This window comes from Helicoverpa armigera, chromosome 4 (genome assembly GCF_030705265.1).
Source record: "Helicoverpa armigera isolate CAAS_96S chromosome 4, ASM3070526v1, whole genome shotgun sequence".
In the NCBI taxonomy this organism is placed as follows: domain Eukaryota; kingdom Metazoa; phylum Arthropoda; class Insecta; order Lepidoptera; family Noctuidae; genus Helicoverpa; species Helicoverpa armigera.
Genome location: NC_087123.1, coordinates 12,409,282 through 12,431,457, shown reverse-complemented (window position 1 = coordinate 12,431,457; position 22,176 = coordinate 12,409,282). Strand labels below are relative to the sequence as shown.

Sequence of the window (22,176 nt, the reverse complement as noted above, 5' to 3'; positions counted from 1 at the left end):
ATCCTGGACATTCGTCTCCATGGAATTTTAATAAAATATTTATATTCAAAGAAACTTCATACCATTCTCCACGATTTAAAACTACTTTGATTCATGTCCGTCACTTTTTACAAAGCGGGTCAGATATGCCCAATGACCTTTAAGACATAATTAGTTATTTTAAATCAGATTTCTGAATGATGACTATAAAATGTTGTATATAAATAACTTTAATGAAGTAAGTTTTACAAGGTACTGGCCTACTATTTTAGTTATATTATAAAATAAAAAATATTAAATATTTTGACTCGCACGAAATTACCATAACTATGATTGTTCTAAACTGAACGGTTGGCACGAGATGACGAGACTCACTTTTTATCTATACAGGATTTGTACGGAACCCTCGGTGCGCGAGTCCGACTCGCACTTGGCCGGCTTATTTTCATATTAAGGTTTCTTTGGCGTATTAAGGGTTCTTAAATTCAAAATTAAATAATATTTGTCTGAATCGGTAAAATTTTGAATACCACCCTACCAGCATTGGCTGGCTAAGTAGAATTGGTAAAGACTAAAACCTTTACGAATAAATAAGTTGAATATTAAATATTTAGCGAAGTAGTTCAGATCTCCTTAAGTAAGGCTTTTACTTACACAAGTAACTTAGTTCCGTAACAAGTTGTTTCCTAGGAAACTTTCTAGATCTGAAAGTTCTTTTTATTTCCTGCTTTATTCCTAGTAGCTTTTAAGTAGGCATTAAGTATTCTGTTTTATTTGCTAAGTCTTAGATACAGGCTCAGATAAACTTAAATATTAAGGCATAAATCATTCGATAAATTAACTCAAGACAGTTAGTTTGAGAGCTAATTTGTAACTATAGCCTATATCAGTTATGATCAGAATTGCTAATAAATTAGTGTTAGCTAAGAAACAGGTATGTATATCAGGCAAATAAATAGAAAAGTAAAAATTAACATTCTTAAAGTATCTATCTTTGCTGATTACTAAAATAGATACAAATCACAGTCAAAAACGAAAATTAAAAATATCAATTTGAACTTGTATGGAATATAAATAATTTATTATAAAATATTGAAAATAACTTCAGTAAATTCATAAATTTAATTTATAACTTATCGATATTCAAAAACTTTTTAAATAAATTCTTTAAATTCATTGAACAGCTTTATTCATTGATAGTATTGATATTGAAATTTTATCTGATTTTATTTACAATGACAAATAGTTCTGAATGTAGACTGAAAATCACTGGTTTGGATTTATTTCTAATTCAAAGAAGCACGGATTGTTGCGATGAGAAAGGAAATACTTATTCATTAGCCAGATACACAACAAAGCTATGAATCGAATCATATTTGTGAAGGAATTTTTGCTTACTGCTTTTCTTTGTTAATATTTTAGTAACTTTTTCTTCTATTACATGCAATAAATATAAGAACTTTTCGGTGAAAACTAAAAATACTTCATTATTTCAGTTGTTGCTATTGAGATCAGTTATTGGATGCCCAAGTTAAACAAAATTATTTGGTACCAATATAATATAATAGGTAGGTATGTAATAGGTATTTTTTTAAGTCAGAGTTCGTATGGTGTATAGAACTAAAGTACCTAATACGTTTTGGCATAAATATAACTGAGCAGAGAGGATGGCTTATTTTAATAATTGTTTGAACGTATTGCGAAATAGCATGACAACTGCTGTCATTGAGTTTAATTAAAACGATGGTCAAGGGCCCTTACTCTACACACACTCTTTTATTCAGATTTTCGTGTTTTTTATTTATTTTTCCTTGTGTTTTTTTCATCAAACATTTTTTACATTGTAGGTATTCTTCGTTTTAAAAACTGATGGAGATTAAGAAAAAAATAAAAGTCTCTAAATATCTAACTTTTAATGATTAAAAAGCCATCGCTAAGTGTGCTGTAATTAATAAGATTTTTACTTACCTAAGAAGTTAACGATTCTTAACTATTACTCATTTAAGCCACATTAATCTAATATTAAAATTAGAACAAAGCATTAAGCTGCTATTTAATTGCTTTATCCATGATTTACAAAAGACTTGTCAAAATCATTATTATTGGTCTCAAGGGAATAAAACACTTAAACACTATTGTTTTCATTAGCCATCTGTTTTTATAATTGCAAAAGCTCAATCATTTTCATTAGACATTAAAAAAATATATATTTTTTAAATTTATTTTATATGAAACATTAAATGATATTGACTATATTATATGATATGATGATATTTGAATTGTATGTAGACATTAAATCTTAACAAAACCAATCTTAACATTATCCTAGTGTCACTTCACTGCTAGATTTGCTATCAGCTCACAACTATCTAGACACACGGCAGTGTGTCTGCCAAGTTCGAGCAAAAAAAGCGACACACCGGCCGTGGGTTATATTACACGAACCATTTCGGGCCAAATTCGACCCCCCTGTAACTCAAAATCTATTTTATTTACGCATATCAAATTTCTAGTATCTGTTGAGACCCCCTCACTTATCTAAAATACAAAATTTCATTAATATACCTATTGTAGGTCTTGAGATATTGACGTCAGAAAATCGCTATTTTTACTATACACTTATTCACTGATTCACTGATTCACTGACTCACTCATCAAAAACCTAGACCACTTCCAATGGTCGTATTGACTTGAAATTTGGCATGGAGGTAGGTCTTTATGTCAAGGTAAAGGGAAAAATCTGAAAATGGCCAAGTGTGAGTCGGTTTCAAAATAATGAAGGTGTTTTATACCCGGTGTAAATTTATACCCCTAAGGAACTAAAACGAACTAAATTTATCTATATTTATATAATATATCTTCGAATGGTACAAAGGTTTGTATTTAGTCAAAGTAAAGTAAAAATCTGAAAACGGCCAAGTGTGAATCACTTTCGAAAATAACGAATGTGTAACTTTGATCCACGAACATAATATATGATAACATGTCATGTCAGTCAGTTGGTAAATCTAGTCCATTTAGTTAATTTAGTTCATTTCTTTGTAAGAAACATAGTGCATATTAAAAAATCTAAAAAATAGTATAAATGAGACATTTCTTTAACTAACTTCATCATAAGAAAAAAAAATAAACAACCTTACAAAAATAAATGAAATCCCACCCAAAACAAAACTGTGAAAGACTGCCAAGTTCGATAATATGGGAATGCTTCGCCTATAAAAGAAGTGAGATCTGAATAAGTACCAAGTTCCATACACATACCTCAGTTAAAAATAGTTACTTTTTAATGATGATTACTTGGCAAGTTTTAATAGAAAATTAAATACTTGATTCATTGCGTTTAGTAGGTTTATAACAAGGTGTATGAAAACTTGCCAAGTAACATCATTAAAAAGTAACTATTTTTAACTGAGGTATGTGTATGGAACTTGGTACTTATTCAGATCTCACTTCTTTTATAGGCGAAGCATTCCCATATTATCGAACTTGGCAGTCTTTCACATTTTTGTTTTGGGTGGGTATAACAGACTTGTCTCAAACGTAAAAAACTCAAGAATTATTATCATAACCACATTTATTAAACGACGTCCAATATTTGTCACCCTATCGTTTAACCGACGACAAGTTCCTTCCAACATTTTCCCCAAATAATCCTGAGAAATTGTTACCCTATTTCTTCGGAACATTTGTACGAAAGTAGTCGATTAAGGTCGAGAACAATGTTATTCGGTTCAAAAGAGAATTTGTAAATTGCTAAATTAATAATGAAAATTGATGTAACTTCAGTTTGAAACCCTGAAGAATTTAATTGTGCGTTGTTTCGCAATTATTACCCTACTGCCAAGAAGGGTTAGTTTCAAAATTGATTCTTTATTATTATACTAACGTCATATTTAAATGATTACTCGATAGCATTTTGTATACTCTAACTAATATTTCACACAGCAAATATTCTTCATAAGTGCTACATTGGTGATCTATGGCTTAATCAAACTTATTAAAACAAAAATTAAATGGATTACTTAAGTGTGAAAATAAATCGTGAACCTCGTTGTTTATGTCCAACACGAAACAACTTTGGAAACTTTCGTCTGAAGAGATCTAAAACTGATAATTCTGTAAATACTTTGTATTAGCAACGGCCTTTGCAAACGTAGTCTAACATTTAATTTCTCCTAAGCGAATACCTCAAGGACTATCATTTCCATTTCAATTATAATTCAAATTACCATACAATAAATAATGAATTGACATTCGTAGTTATTGCTCGTTAATTTAATAAAACATTACCAACAGGTAATTTCGGCGTCGTATTTAGAAACACGATATTCGGTACTCCGCCTAACATTTGAATATAATTTCATTTTACCATTTATTCCTGAAAAGGTCAGTCTGACGTGGCCTTTAGTTAATTTTTGATTTGTATTAATTATACAGTCATAGTTTAAGACTCTATAGTTAAATAAGATTATTTGCTACGCTTTTCTGCTGAAACTATTGAATTGATTTAGTATGGTGATAGGTAGGATTTTGGAACGGTTATAGGCTATAGATTTCAATCAGGTGCGGGAAGTAGTGTTCTTGGCTTGGAGCCGAAACTACGTGATTAAGATCTACTAGCGATTAAGATCATTTATGCCCGCTACAAAATCATTTTCTTCCTCATCTTAAGGACCATACCATTGTTTAAATTATTGGCATTGGATTTTTCCGATAACGAGTGGGCAGTCTCAAAATAAAAGAAGTGTTGAAGGAAAAGTAATTTAATTCCACTTACTTATCTTTCTTCAATTTGGTATAAAAAATAAAAGAAGCACTTAATCGTCAACGTAAATGCTATTAACAATTATTTAATCTGAAATTACATTTAAACTAACATTCAGGGTTTTATTTTGAAAACAATTCATTTATGTTTTTAATTTGATAGCAAAACAAAATAAAATAAAAAGCGAACTTAATGCTCTTTTTAATTAAAAGACGTATTCCATTTCTTTTGAGTGTACTTTTATTTTTAAGTAAATCTTTTTGTCTTTAATCACAAAAGATTATTTTAAAGCTAAGTACGTTTTCATACATTAATCTGAGAGCTGCCTTTCTTTGCTCTAGAATAAATTAATTAGGTTATAATTAATTAGTAAAGCTAAGATATTAACTTTTTGATGTGGATGATGAATCATCTTGAATATTAATACGTAATGTACGTCTTGCCAACTCATTTTTGCGGCACTTTTTTCTCAAAATTTGTCAAAAATCTTTTTTTTCTCTAGGTCTCGTGTTTTGCGGGCTATAATTTGTCTGACTTCTAAGATGCTAATTTTAAACCGACTAGAATTACGAGACTGCGAATTGTTAATAATATTTGGAAATCGTATTTAACCTTCCATTTAACAGAGATTATTATCAGTGACATTCTAATCTACATAATAGTAGTTTCAATAATTAGTTTTGCTAATTCGTGTTAGACCGATTTCTAATTGGCGGTGAGCCTATCTATTGATTGCTTAGGGGAATCTACATGAAAGATATAATCTTGATAGAATTGGAAACTTTCAAGCCTTTTCGTATTATGTTAGTAAGATAACTATCAAAATTACCTTTCATGTCAGATCAATTAAACTTAAAACGTATTTATGGTTCGTGTATTCACATTAGGTTATCGAACACGGTTTTCATTTGTCCCTTTTTTATCACATAAAAAGGATTGTTTCATAGCTAATAAAAGTTATTTCCACATCGATCCAAATAACTACCAATTTAATATAGTGTAATTTTGTCGTTATTAACCCAAGTACTAACCTCAGGTACTACCACTACATTTTATTTATTAGCTACACATACTTACCTATATACATGTCAAAAACAGATTATATCTAGAGTAAACAAAGATGGCCGCTGTGACGTCACAACAATCTGGCAAGTAAATTAAAGTAAAGGAAATCTCCATGGGCGTCAAACAGCACATTTGCATAATAATTGCATGTCCCATACAGACGGGTTTTAACATCATATCATAGCCAAAAGGTCAAGGGCGTTTGGTCTTGAAACTTTTTGTATGCTTTAAATACATTTATTTAAATTTCAGTGGTTTCACACACGTCCTACAGGAAATACTTCACGTACTCGGGTTAAAAAGTAGCCTATAGCCTCCTTCTCCTGACTGGCAGGGTTTCGGTTGCACATAAAATTACTATAGCCTATTAAATATTAATTTTCCATAAAACACTCCATATTATTGTCTTGATATTATTCCACTAAAAACCCATCTATTAAGTGCCAATTCCATCGTTTCCTATTAAAAGCCTTCTAACCATCAAAATTACATAGGTACCTCTCAATACCATCCTATTACTTTACAGCTATCTATTACAATTTAGATATTGAAAAGTCATCAAAGCTATACTGCTAATGGAAGTGTCAAATTAATTTATTGAAAACTGTCATTCCGTATCAATGTAATACCGTAGTGCTGGCGTTGTTAATTATGTATTAATCTTAAACTGACGTTAATGATGTCGCATTAATTTACTATTATTGATTTGCAAGTAAAGGGTTTGCACAGAAGTTTAACCCGTTAAAATATCGCAATAGATTATTTTTTGTTTATAGAGGTTTCAAGTGGTTTTAGTGGTATTCAATAGCACTCTTTCACGAAAAATTGCAAGTAAATTCGTTTAGAAATTTAATTGGAAAGCACAATACAGAAATTGAAAGCATCTTTTTTTTTGACAGGCAAACCTTCTCATCATCATCATCAGCCTATCGCAGTCCACTGCTGGACATAGGCCTCTCCAAGTGCACGCCACTGAGATCGATTTTCGGCTTCTCGCATCCAGCTCCTGCCAGCCTTCTCAGCTCTATTTAAATATACATTATTTTTATTTATGCTTAGAACTTCCAATGATGACAACTGAGTGCTAAGTTGACCTTCTCCCCGTCTATCTTTGCACAACAAACAACGTCATAGGCCATCGTAGTTATCAATGATCGTAACGTTGTATTACGATGGCTTCATTGAGCGTGGCGGGAAGTGGCCGTCAATAGTTTACGATGCCTCATCTAGTTTTATACTGATGAGCGTTATCTTTGTTGATAGCGTGTGTTGTGGTTAAGGAAATGTATGACAGTTTATAATGAATGAAAGTGTTACTTCTACTTAGTTACTTCAACCGCGTCCGGCGGGAACATTTTCCCGGACCGGGATAAAATATATTTACTCGGAGATAGTGTAGCTTACTAACATTAAAAGAATTTTTCAAATCGGATCCATAGTTTCGGAGCTTTTCAGGTACAAATAAAATATTTTTTGCTCGTCATAATATATTACAGCGTATATATCTTTACTCTATAGTATGGACTTATTTAATGGTTCTAACCGGTGTCTGTGGAAATTGTTAAACGTATTTCTTGTCAAAAGGGCTACTATTTTTTTTTTATCAACTGGCAGTTTTTTAAATTAGTATTTTCAACCAAACAAATAAACACATCAGCTGTAACATTAGCATTAACAGATTTATTTATTTTAATCAAAGAAAACTTAGTTTCGCTCGCGATGTTACCACAAAGATATAGTAACTTAACATTTCCCAGTTAATATTTGTGTTTGTTAAATAAAATAACTCATATATATGCTACGATTTCCTCTAAATTTACTTTGTTTAATAAATATTTATCGATGCATTTGAGCGTGAAAATAACGTTGAGCGAAGCATGAATTTTTAATGGATAGTCAGACGTCAAATCGTTTTATATTGAAGACTTTCAAGGTTCAGAAATATCTATTAAAATATAATACCTTCCTTAGTGTCTGTCTATTTTACAGCTTGGTCGCAAGAAATTGTTAGTGAAAGAAAACTTATGATTATCCGAATAAATCAAATGTCCTAGAGATAAACATGTTTACTGTCGTATAACCCATATCATTAGGCTAGAATTTCCCAACTGTGTTGGGGTCAGTTTCCAATCTAACTACAACTAACATCATCCTGCTACACCTAAAGGTTAAAGTTATGCAAGGCGATCAAACAAAGCTTCTAAGACGTTCAATAAACTACTACATCTTGGACCTGCTACATAGGTATATTCAAGACGTTAGTTCTGTTTGTTCTAAGCATGGAGAACAAAATGAATACCATAATGCCATAACGGCAAACTTCCTAAAAAAGTAGCATGCCAAAAGACGGGTGTGCGGGGTTATTGTCTTCGCCCTTATACGCGATCATTTTTTGTAATACCAAAAATCATTGACAGATGTCTGAAAGAACCCGAACGTTTCTTAACTTCAATCGTAACTGATCGTTTAGTTTTGGTCACCCACCGTACGCATTTGCCCTAGAAGACTGACCTACCTGCATTATGGCATCTCCGCTCATGTTTCCTTACTCCGTGGCTTAGCAAGAGAGAGCCGATAAACTTGCGCCTTTAACACTTCCAGCAAATTACGTAGAAGGTCGTGTATCGGCCTTTATATGTATGACGAACTTGTGTGTTAAGTGCCTTAAGGGCTTAGGTCCGACGTGTCACGTTGCAGTTATCATACGATACGTCTATAGTTCGATAAGTTGTATATATATTCCGCTGAGTTCCTCAAAATGAGTGCTTGCCTAAACATTGTTCCGAACAACGACGACGACAAACTGATTTTTAGAAAAGGAGTGAATGTTCTGCGGAGAGACCAAAACATGCGAATCTACTAGTCTGAAAGGGATTTCGGAATCGATATGTGGAATAGGAAGTGACACAGAAAAATTTAAATAAAAGAAAATACTGCCTTAACTGTAAAAAAACTCGTACCTACGCGACAGAAGTGATTCAAAAAAGATTTTTTTTATTTGTTTTGAAACTACTGAATGGATTTGAAAATTCTTTCTCTGTTAAGAAGCTACACTGCTCCCGGATGACATATATTAAATTCGGATAAAGCTACTACAAAATTCAGCCAAAACACGCTATAGTGAATGACACTTCTAATTTTAAACTAAAACACAAAAGCCAGGTGGAAACCAAACCAAAACCTTCTCAGAACTCTGACCTAAATGAACAAATCCCTATATTTTGAGTGAAGCTCCAACAATTGAGCTTCGGTTCGGTCAAGCTAAACAAAGCGAAGCCCAAACACTGAACAACACAGCTTTCACAGAATTACACACAATTCTACAAACACGCGGAAATATCACTGAACAAAGGAAACGTGTGAGTTTGTAAACGATCTTAGTTTTGTCATAAGATTAAGCCTAAAACACACTGCAGACTAAACAGTCGGCCGACAGTTGACGCAACAGTTGACAATTTCTTTAACATTATCTTGATTTTAGTCAATGTTTGCATTCGGTTTGATACCGGAAAAATACCTGATCGTTGTTGCATGTGTACTTCATAGTGATTTATGGGCCCAAAGAAACTATCGGCCGACTAAAAGTTTGCGGTGTGCTGTTACTCTTAGGGAAAGTCGTTTTAAATTCACGGGTCACAGATCGAGATAACGATGACTTTTGATTGTACGTGTATGTTCATAATTGAATAATCTGAGGGTGCGTTAACACTAAAAGAACATAGAACTAAGGGTATACACATTGCTTTTTTAGCATTTTAGCATTATTTTCCTTTACGACAATCAAAAGAAATATTTATTTAGTTTTTCATTACTGTTTCATAAAATAAAAATTATAGGTGAAAAATAGAATGAGTTTTGTTCTCGCTGGGTTATAAGCACCCTTTTGTTATTTAAAAATATAAAAAAACGGGTTCGTTTTAAACTTAAACGGTGAAAGTTTACCAAATAATTCAATATCTAACGTGATGTTAGCATTTCATTACCAAAGAATGGTACCTCTTTCAAGATATTTTTATAAGCATGAAAATTTCACAAATGATCTGAATTCCATAATAAACATAAATAACGACTTTACCGTACAAATAAACCCTATTTGAAAATAACAAATTAAATAGAATTACTGAAGAAAATTCGCTGTTTGCTTCTTCGAAACTTACTCTTGAAAAGCTTTTAGTTTTCCGAGAGACAAAAGTAAGTACTACCGAGTAGTACCGGTACTTAACGTCTCTCTACGTGTTAAATTCCGATTGGTTGTGACGTTGAGACGTGAAATAAGAACAAATAACAGTCTTAAAACAATCGTGTTAGAGTTGACTTTTGATCATTTGTTTTAGACTACAGGAAAAGTTTGTTGTTAGACGGAAAAGCTATATCGTTCACAGCGTTTTAGTGAAAAATGAAATGCTCTTATGCAGGTAGGTTATTTTTTAGAATCAATGTGTATAAAATTTAAAATATCACTTTATATACAACATGTAACTTAATTAACGCACATCCTGAAATTACTTTGTTCAGAATCGTTTACTGAATCGATTTATATCATTTTTAATATAGGTAATTTTTTATCACAAAAATAATTAAAACTACGGAAATTATTGTCATATTAACCCTGTACAGTCAAAACAAAATCAAATAGACCGTAATTCAAAGTAATAAGACTTCGTGTATTGTCGGCTTTTTCCGTAGTTTCGTTATGTTGTGTCGAGTCGAGCGGCGCGCGGCGCGATATTTGCGTGCGTAGTAGTATGACCAAAAAGTTCTCCACGAATTGGTATAACTAATTTAGTAAATAACAATGCATATACATGTTAAATTAAAAATTCAGTGTGTGTATTATGATTATAACATAATATTCTAATTAGGGTGTTTGAGGGTGTGCGTTAATTACGTTACATGTTGTATATGTTTTGTCGTCTAATGTTTTAGAATTGTGAAATCAAATGAACCTATGTAACTAGTGATAGGACAACAATATTTAATTACGTCACATTGTTGTTGTTAAAACTTTAATATTAACTTTGACACTCGTAAAGCTAATTTTATTGAGATAACAAACTTCAGCAGATTTCCTTTTAAGTAAAGTTTAAACTTATTAAAATCATTTATTAATTAGTAATGCTAATAAGCAACTTAACTTGGACTCGCGGGAGTAATCAGTTTTGTTTTCAACACTTAAGTTTTAGACGTTTTGTGACGGAAACTGGTCTACTAATTTCGTTTAAAGAGTACTAGCTTCCGCCAGCGGTTTCACCTGCTTCTCGAAAAGCTATTTATTGTTTTATTTATTTTACTTATTAAAAGGTACAATTTATATTATATAAAGTACAAAATGTCCAACAAAACTGTAGACAACATAGTTTGTCTGTTGGGACTAATCTCCATGCACCCAGGTAATAAGTAGGCTATATTATTCTGATATCCAAGCTATATTAGTGCCAAGTTTTCTCGCTAATCTCAGTTAGGTAGCTCATTTATTAAGGAACACTATAGACTATTCGGAATACTCTGGAGGGACGCTTACTCCTAAAGGTACGCTTTGAATGCCGACTGCTGGCCACACATACCGCGAAGGCATTAAATCGCCCGCAGCTGCACTAATGCTTTTGTATGTATTTACATAAAACCTTATGGACAGCAGCACGTGCAGTCGCCTTTAGATATCAATTGTTTTCATGCAGTTGCGGCATGTGCGGTCGACAGTTGCAGTCGGCAGCTGGGATTCAAAAAGTACCTTTATTCGCCTACCCTCCTGCCTACACGGAAACTCAATATAATTCCTACAAGGAATAGGTATGCCTATGGAGTATCGTTTACCATATTTGATTGGCAATTGTTTCAACTGAGCGCAAGCTATTGATACGAGCGTTTGAACCCGGCCTAGCGTCGCTGAGGCTATATTGAAATGCCTCTATCATTTCATTGATACCCTTTGTGGTGGGATTTAGTTATTCAGTGGGTACATTGAGATATTATTTAAGTATTAGTCGAGATATTATTTAAGTAGTATATGTAAGTAAGTTGCTTTGGTACTTGAATCGAACCCACAAAAATGCTTGAGAAGTTAGTTCTTTACCCCTTACAGCCAGTTTCTTCATCAAAAGTTAAAGCCAAAGTAAAAGTCAAAGTAATGTCTAAAGTTAAAGTAACGGTCAAATTCAATTTTTCTATTAGTTTTGCTGTCACTTTAGCCTTGAAAAAACGAATTTGACCGTTACTTTAACTTTAGGCATTACTTTAACTTTAACTTTTGATGAAGAAACTGGCCGTTAGTCCACCAGATCTATGCGTAGACATATATTTATAACAAGGAAAAATCTTAGTCTTAGTATCAAATAAACTGCCACAATTTAAAAGACGGGTCAACAAACAACATAAAAATTTTATCAAAAATTTTAATTTACTTAGTAGGAACAATACAAAGTTAATAATGGTAAAGAGTAACGCAGTCCTTGGTTGGAGGCAATTGAATACATAAAGCAGAGTGAATTTAAAAGGCGAAAAACCTTCCGTTGTAACGCAAATTGGGAGAGGCAGCAGTAAATTACTATGAACAGAGTTGATTTCATTTACGAACAAAGAGAAACCCGTCCTTTATAAAAAGGGGTTGTTTAATTTTGTGCAATACTTGATTCTGCTACTGGTTTCACCCGCTTCCTGCGAACTGCTTCTCGAATTAGGATAAAAAGAAGCTTAAACGTTATTCGGAAGTAGCTATATTAGTGCCAGGCTTCATCATAATCCTTTCAATAGTTTTTGCGTAATATCAGCATACTTGTACAAACTTTCAATTTTTTTCATAATATTAGTAAGATTTTGAACCAAAATATTTATTTTTATTGAATCTAAGGTAGATATTATTAAGTTATGTAAGGCCACGCGCATATTCACTTTAAGAAGAAGTTGAGATTCGATTTTAGCAAAATAAACCCTATTTACATGTACCAAAGGCCCACTTCTCATATTCACAGCAAAACCAAAGGCCACGCTCGTGTTGCCAGCCTTATATTAATTACAATTTAAACAAGTTACAGTATCATTAAGGTTACGCGAAAAGGCGTCTTTAGTGCAATGCATGCACTCTATTTTCTAGCTTGGCAACATCATAATTGATTTAGCTGCGTTGGAATTTCTGAGATTGTAAACGGAACATGACTTTACTACCAGTCTTATTGTATGTAGCAGGTGAATGATAAATATTTTTTCAGCTATCTTTTGTAGTTTGCAAATAATAGGAAAATAATATTAAGACGAATTTTACAACCTCTGAAATCGGTTAAAAATATTGTTGTCTTCATACAAATAAGGAAGAACTTATTAGGAAGTTCACACCTTGGCCACGCAAAAACATTAGATGCTCTTCGTCCAACATTGCAGCCAAAGTTGGATCCAATATTGGCACCAACATCTAGAGTTGGAGCTACATAATGGCCTACATTTGGGAAAAGGCGATCTGTAAAAAGGTTTCACAGGAACTCAATTAAAAGCTATTTTTGAACGGACTCGAAAAAGCATTTTGCTTCTAATGACCTTGAATCTCTTACAATGTTTCAAGATTTTCAGCAACGGGGAGAGCAATATTGTGATGTAAATTGAATCACGTCTAACTTTTACGAGTAAAAAGAACTGTATTTTTATAGTAATAGATTCAAAAGTTGCATACTTTCTAACGGATTTTACAACTACAACAGTTTCACGATTTTTGTCTATAAAATAAATAAATATTTATTTAAGTTCATTTACCTGTATAGCAATTTTTTTTTTATATCGCACACGGCTATTTTAAACCTTTTTCGTACTGTACAAATATGAAAAGCCTCTTGTTCAAGTATTTCCTGCATATTGTGTAGGAAACGGGGTCAGCAACCAATCTCGTCATGTAAAATTTTAAGAGGCATACTTTGGCTTTAATTTCCGCATCCCCATTGCGGTTTTAAACTTTGACATTGATCTTCAGACCAACATTGAGATATAAAATCAAGTTTTACTTACAAACAGCAATGTTACAAAATAATATAAGTTCCTTCTTTATTATATTATAATATTTACATAGTTAGTTACAGCCTATTTATCGTCCCACTGCTGGGCACAGGCCTCCTCTCACACGGAGAAGGATTGAGCATTAATCACCACGCTTGCTCAATGCGGGTTGGTGATTTCAGACTATATAGTCCAGGTTTCCTCAAGATGTTTTCCTTCACCTTTTTATCAGCCATTGGTGTCTAAGATATACTTAGAAAGTACATACAAACTTAGAAAAGTTGCATTGGTACTTGCCTGACCTGGATTCGAACCCGCGCCCTCATACTCGAGAGGTTGGTTCTTTGCCCACTAGGCCACCACGACTCTCTATTATTATTATTTATTTATTTATTATGATTTATTTAGCTTCTAATTTTTATACTCAGTACGTTTAAAATATAACACATCCCATATCAATTGATAGCGGCGGTCCCATGCGAGCTTATCGTCGCAGATGGTTTTCACGCTCACCACCGCAGCTTCGGCTTGGAGCCGGCCAGCCTCAGCCGAGGCGGCGAGCGCTTCAACTACCTGCGCCTCAGCTCGCAGGCCGCCTCGCCCCTCCGCGCCTACGCATTGCACAGATAGGGGTAGGGCAGACAAGACTACGTGGAGTCGGTTTTGCAGCGATTGGTTTTCGTCACTAAGTTCGGTTTTTAATACAATGTTTTGAATCCAAATTAAATTCTTCCATAAAAAAAACGAGCCAAAAAAAATGAGATCAAGAAGAACGAGGCCGAGTTAGTAAATTAGATGACAATTATCCAATTAATAATTTTGTGGCTAGGCTTATAATTTCCCATTAAAATAGAACATATAATTTAAAACAATAATCATAAAATGCCACCTGCCCAATGAACAACTGCCACCCTCGCACCGCATAAAATATAGCTTTATTATCAAATTGCCCAACTATCATGTAGCAATATAATAATGTCCGTGCAATGTGATAAATAATGAAGTTAACATAGTTATTAATCACTTGGCCCGATAAAGCTAGACATTATTCATAATGCTCGGGCATTATAAATAATGCCCGAATTCATCACATGGTCCATAACATATATACAACTTAAAACTAATACATTTATTCTAATACATATACTAATACATATTATACGCTTTTACAATAAACTTCCCAAAGCGGTTCGTGATTTACCTATTAAGAAATTTAAAAATCACATAAAATCCAAACTTTTGAAAAAAGGATATTACAAAATATCTGATTATTTAAATGATAAAGAAGCTTGGGAATGAGCTGCTCGCTTAGTGAGTGATATCTTTTCAAATGCCTGTGTATTGTTCTTTTGACATTTAAATATTATTATCATCAGATAACATTTTATTAATGAATTTTTTTTTTTGACATTTATATATTATAATTGTATTTTTTTTATTTTATTTATTGTGAATGTGAGTATCGTGTATGCGAGCAACATTATATATTCTTATAACATAAATACAGTCTGGCGGGTTTGAGTTTTTTGAATGGCCTACGCAAATGTTCTGCAGATCTGGTATCGTCGTGTGACAGGTCGTTGAGCTCCCTAAGATATGGTTGAGCTACACGACGACTGATGCATGCGTGCCGTCTGTTGGGACTGGTCAGCTCCAGCCTGATGTGGCTCTTTCCTCAAAAGGTCATTCCAGACCGCGTACATGGTGACACTCACACGTAATATTATTTTGATTTACAACATGTTTGGACTTTAAAAGAGACTATGACCCTTGAGTTTGTTTCGGCATTTCTTCTCAGGGATCAGTCATTAGGAAATGCCGACCTCAGCGTTCTTAAAAATGACGTGTAAAAGTGATATAATGTCCAACTTGCAAAATAAACGATTTCATTTCATTTCACATTGCATCAAAAAATTGTAGTAAAGTTCAAAGTTATTTATTTATTTTTTTTTTATTAGGGAAAACAAACAGTAGTATATTATTGGTACACAAAATGTTCTTAAAACTAAACTTAAAAAATATACTACCCACTACATTTTCCACAAATTACAAAAAAAAAGTGATCCTAAATCTGTACGCAGACATTTGCTGTCAAATCGTTATATTATACAATTAGGTATTAACTGTAGTGAAAAGTGCACTGCGTTATTATTAAATCATAAATTGCCACATTACTATGCCTGGTGAGTTCCTTCTTAGTATTTGCCTATATAATTACTTTACAGTAATCTATGTATCAATCTGCTTTTATTAGACTTTATGATAAAAGCCATTGATATTTTATTGAATAGAAAAAGAAACACATAGTAACTCTTTCCTAATTTGTAACTTTTTGCACTTTGCATTTTCAGCCTAAATAAAACCTGCAAAGTCACGAAAAGTATTTATGCGGGGAAAACCCTAGTAAAAAACAAATAAGCAAACTATCCTATCAATCATAATTATCAGGATTTCATTGAAATAGTTTGGTGTGACGTCACAGCAATCTCTCGTTATATCTGATGGTAAATCACGTGGAACGCTTTATTGCTTCCATGAGGATTACCCGATATGACAGTTATCTGCTATAGATTATTATGGCGTTTATAACTGTTTATAACTTGCTGGGAGGTCACTTCGGATAGTTTTGGGCGTCACTTAACCTACAGTTTCTGTAAGTATATATTCCCTAAATTATTGTTTGTACACGTTTTCCTAAAAGACGACAGGCTATTAATGAATTCATTTATACTTTTCTACAACGGCGGACTTAACGCCTTAAGCGTTCTCTACTAGTCTTTACGGTGGTGATGAAATAGAAGTGGCGGGTGCAACAATTTACTGTCTTCATAAAGTGTCAATACGAAGTATGTACTTTAATACTAACAATAAAAAGTACATACTATAAAAGTTTCCTCCTCTTACATAAGAGAACAGAGTACAGCCACTCAAACACATCACTTGAACTTTAGCACCGAAGCGCACTTCCCGAACCCAGTGTGTGCCTCGCTTAAGAGAACGTATAAGTGTCAGCGTGCCATACTTCCTTCTCAGGAATGCGGAATCCATCCCCGCTTTAGTGAATTCTTCGCGACAATGTATGCCCGATACAACGCTTCGACGCTGTAATGCACATCCAATATTTATGCTTCAATATTTGGGGCAGATGAGTTATTTTTCAATTATGGAATTTGTGCCTTAATAATATTATGCAGTATAGGTAGTTTATTTAGGGTGCAAGTCGCTTGTACGTGTTGAGGCACAAGTTACATGCATTTTTAAAGCGTGCTCTTGTCATTTTTTATCAATTGTCGCTTGCGCATGTTAACTTGCTCCATCTACTTGAACCGTGTAGATGCACCCTTAATTAAATAACTTTTAAGCTAATCGGAAGGCATAATTATAGTACCTACTCGTAGTCACTATTTAAACTAGCAATACGCTTTAGTACTAAGTTGGGAAGATTCAAATACGAGTACGTTTCATTTTCAAAGCATAGCACAACGTTGATCTTGTGGAACAATGCGTTACTGTGTACCGAAGCTTTATGTTAAAGCGGAGTCCTACAATATAAGCTAAGTTAGGTAGACTATCTTATGTACTGCAGACTATGTTATATTTACAAACTTCAATTTTCTCATTACGATATTTACATAGAAGCTGTACTTGATGAGTGTGGACTAAATCTACGTCGTAGAAAACCTCCAAAGATAGGCTGTTTAATAAATTACAAGAACTATTTTCAACTAATTCAAGTGACTGCAGATTTCAACAACCAGTCTACTCCTTGATTTATTTAGCAGAAATAATATATTTTACATTTCTTTGAGGAGCCAATGCCAAAATTCTATCTCTATCACCATTAACAGGTAATTTAAAACGTAGTTTCCCTATAAAATGTCAGTTATAATTTATTCTACACTATACCTCTATTACCGACCTTCCCTTCACTAATCTGAAGGTTTCCCGGGAGACCAGACTACCCTAAACATAAAGTAGGTCGCTCCCAAAAGAGTCGTGATACGGTCGACCCTAATCTTTCTGTGATTGCTGATACCTATTGGTGATAAAAAGGTTTATTATCAAGTGATTAATGGACGAGAAACCTCTTTTACCAAGTGTTTAGTAGTAGGTCGTGGTCATAGGAATACTGGATTTTCGTTTGATTGATTGTGATAGTAATTTTAACAATGAAAATTACACACACATTCACAGTTATTTTTTATTTTTTCACGAAATTATATTTATCCAAATGTTTACTTTTGCTCAAAACGGATTCGATTTTTTTCTGCAAAAACCATATAATATACCTAGTTAGTATTACAGCATGCCAGTTCGAATTTTTATTTGAATAAGTACAAAAAATATTAACCAACCTCTGTAAAATAGGCTGTATTTTCAGCACTGGAAACAATTCCCAGTATTTAGAGAACAGAATGAACGAAAACACCAATCATGACTATTCAGTTACCAAATGAAATGTTAACTAAACGCGAACAATTGTTTAGACAACTGCTATTGACAATAATTAACAATATTGATACAACATCTGTCAACAATAATTGGTAGTTAATTGTGTTAACTGGATGGTTAGCGGTGAAGTTCAAACAATCTAGTTAAATACCCAGTTGGATTAGTTTAATTGAACTCTTATATATGAACGCTAATCGAGTAAGTTAGATTTCTTGGGCTATTATTGGATTAGAGGTAATTAGAAGTTTCTAGACTTACTGTTAATTGCTGGATTTGATTTAAGTTAAATTCTCTGTTATAATTCGGAGTGATTGATTTTGTTGTACAGGATTTTGTTAACGGTAAAGGAAAGAGATTTAAAACATTCCGTTATTTATCTCAAGTTAGATCGACAGTTTTCATATTTACTTCAATTATTTGTTTATAGGGCTACTGGCCAGTTGTTCACTACACTTGTTTTTGCCCAGCCATAACAGTGAAAAGCAGTATAATAAAATAAAAATAATAAAAAAACAACAACAAAATGAACAGCGACATTTTATGCTTTAATGAAGTTTCAATAATATATTTTTCTAGCGATTAAAATGGATTATTTTTATGAGTTTTCCCAAATCCAATAAATACGATATCTAATCACATTCATAATACTTCGTGGAAATGTACAAATAAATTAAATACACAAACATACAAAACGTAATCTCTTAGCTATATCAATATTATGAGTATCGGGAATTGAATCTGTTCCCTTACGTCATGTAGGTCGTTACGTCCTCTATGAAGTGTAAAGGGATTTTATTTGTTCTATAAAATATATATATTTTTTATGGATACTTTCATGGATTAGTACCAATAACATAAATATAAATGTTTTGCAAAAAATTCCGTACACGATTATATGAAAATATTTTTTATATACGATACGAGAAAAGTCGGGTATTTAACTTTACACAACTACGACTTTCGTAAAACTTTTGACATAAATTATATTGAATTTCAAGGAATTTTGTCTATATACATATTTAAAACCAAAACAGTTGTTCTAGCTTAGCAAATTCGAACAAAAACAAGGATTGACCACGCGAACCTAAAGCAGTTGTTAGAAATACTGAATATTAATTAGAAACAACAATAACAAATACCTATTCAGATTAGTTTAAAAGTTTATTATATTAACCAAATATTGGTAACAAAATATTATTCTAGATCAGAAAGGTCATTTTTTTACCTGGCTTAACTAGCACCCATTGGGGATTATTACGGCAAATAACGAGATTCCGGACCACATTACATTTTTCACTCCAGTTAGAAAAATATTTTGTACGAATTTCATGGAACGCCTCTCTACCAAAAGATTGCGGATTTTTTATTCTCATAGTCTTGTAGGGATACACACAAAATAATGTACATATGTGATTACGAACACATCACTATTTTGTTTCAATATTTCATTAAAGTTGTGTCAAAAGAGCTTTAGCGTGTGGGCTCTCAACCCGGAGTCTATAGCAGGAGAAAACACTCCCTACATAAAAAATAACAAAAAACTTACCTCCTCATATACTGGAACTTGATAACAATAAATATCAGCAGCGTATTCGCCGACAACGAAGCAGTTAACACCACAACATACAGCACTATGATCACTACATCTGGGCTGTAGAAGACGTCGAGGTCCAGTTGGGGCACGCCCCACACTTCACTGTCGTTCCACCCCACCTCGAATGATGAGTTCAGGTCTTTTATAGACATCTTGTTTGGTGCAGTCAAGTTGTGTTGGATTGTGTCGCCATTTTTTGGGGCTGAAAAGAAAAAAAAAAGGTTTTTTTTATGACAATGTTTTTATAAAATAATGTGGATTTTAGATCCGAAATTAAATAAAAAGTTAAGTAGCTATCGATATCAACAGAAAACATGAAAATATTTGTTTTGTAGATATTTATAATGTTTGAACATAAACAAAATAATCGTTTTTCATTTTTAATAACGTGTTAATGGTCGCTTCGGGATTAAACGCTCGCGCTGGTTTGTTTGAAATTTTTATATTATGACATGTTTTGGTGGAGTAACAATAGTTAAAGATTTGTTTTTTTTATTGACTTATTGATGTATAATTTGATTTTAGCTTTGCTAGTTTTAAACTAACAGTTATGTTTTTACAGTATTCAGCGGTCTCAAGATTTATTTTAATGCTTTATGTTTTCATTTGCTCGTCTAATTAAATCTCTGCCTAGAGTTTCATTAAGCTATGGAAAACCATTTGAAACTTTCCAAATGGCAACTAAATAAGCTATCATATCGAACAAAATCGATTCAAAATTATCAAATGCATCGGCAAATGATATGAAACTAAACATTTGGCACTGGAATCGTGTGAACGCGCCAAAAGTTCTCACTCACTACCATGAACATTGTCATATCTACAGTCTACATAGAATATTATTACACTACTATGTAGACTCGTTTCACTGAACGAATTTGAGTATGCACGAAAAATGTTTGAAACGTTAGCGAATAATAAATTATAAGTACAAATATTAACAATCAATTTCAAAATATCACGATATATTTTTTAACTAACTTCCCAAAAAGGAGGAGGTTCTCAATAGGGATTAATTCTCAATTTAAGTTTTTGCTAACTTTCTTCACGTAAAGTTATTCAATAGAAAAATATTCAGGAAACGTCCCATCCTAGGCAATTTTCTTTTCATCAAACATAAAGTCACTACTCAGGAATTCAGTTATAAATTCCTAAAGAACAAGCAGACTAACCCACTTTCTTCAAATTCATAATATTTTTGTGTCTAGAGTATATTATAACATAAAACTTGTCATCACTCAAATAAATCAGACACAAGAATTCTACACGATTCCGACTATTTATATTACTATGCAACATAAATATTATAACAGAATATTCTAACATATAGAAAATTCAAAAATATTAGGATAAGTTTCGTGAATACTGGAAAACTATCGTAATCCCTCTTCACGCAATAATTCTTCTACAAGATATTTTTAACGCGAAAATAAATAGTTTGTTTTGAAATACTTGGAGAAGTTTCCAATAGTTGACTACATACAAAGACTTGTATGATACTAGGATCAAGCGTTATCTATACTAATATAATAAAAAGGAACCATTTTTTTGTTTGAATGTTTGTTTGTATCTTAAAGACTCCGAAAATACTGAACCGATTTGAAAAATTCTTTCACTGTTAGAAAGCTACACTCTTTCCGAGTAATATAGGCTATATTTTATCTCGATACGGGACGTTTTCCTATGCAGACGCGGGTGAAACCGCAGGAAACCGGCTTGTAAATAGATATTTGTGAAACTAAAATAACAATAAGTAGGTAACTAAGTACCTATATTTATTTCTTTGTTAAAATAAAAGATGGAGCGTAAGTGTGAGTAATGTTCTGAATTGGGTAGAACTAACAGATATATATGTCGGAGGCGAACATCAAGGATGGCTGGCACTATCGTCCGACATCAGGTAGGGTAATCGAGCAAAGAGATAAATCAAACGAACTCAAAACTTTAACAAACTCAAAACTCAAACGTTTATTCAAATTAGTCAGAACAAAAGACATCCCCCAAAACGCCCGCCCTTCGCCACTTCCTATGTGTTTTGGCTTGGGGAGAAGAAGTGGCGGAACAAACTCCCCAGCAACACATGTCTGTCTGTCAGGTTAGAAGAACCTTTACATTAGAATCTACAACGGTACTACAACGCTAGGCAATAACACTAGGTACACTAGACGTGACGTAGGGTAATAACGCCACGAACACTCAATGAAGACTCGACGAAGACTGAACTAAGACTGAACTAAGACTGAGCTCCGCGGACGCCGCGCTGACCGCCACGACTCCGCCAAGCGCGCCAAATTGTTGTTTCACCGAAAACGCCACCAGAGGGCGCGCTTGCGGCTCGTTTAGT

General features: G+C 33.1%; 1 protein-coding gene across 2 annotated transcripts in view; it reads right to left on the bottom strand.

Annotated features, from left to right (window-relative positions):
* The window catches only part of LOC135116888 (neuropeptide FF receptor 1-like), a 135,693-nt gene extending 115,665 nt beyond the window's left edge, over positions 1-20,028 (bottom strand). For both annotated transcript variants that reach the window (XM_064034534.1, XM_064034535.1), the window contains exon 1: positions 19,785-20,028. In XM_064034534.1, coding sequence (XP_063890604.1) covers positions 19,785-19,984 — 200 coding nt within the window. In that variant the 5' untranslated portion in view covers positions 19,985-20,028. The remainder of the gene's footprint in view (positions 1-19,784) is intronic.
* Between the last annotated feature and the right edge of the window lie 2,148 nt (positions 20,029-22,176).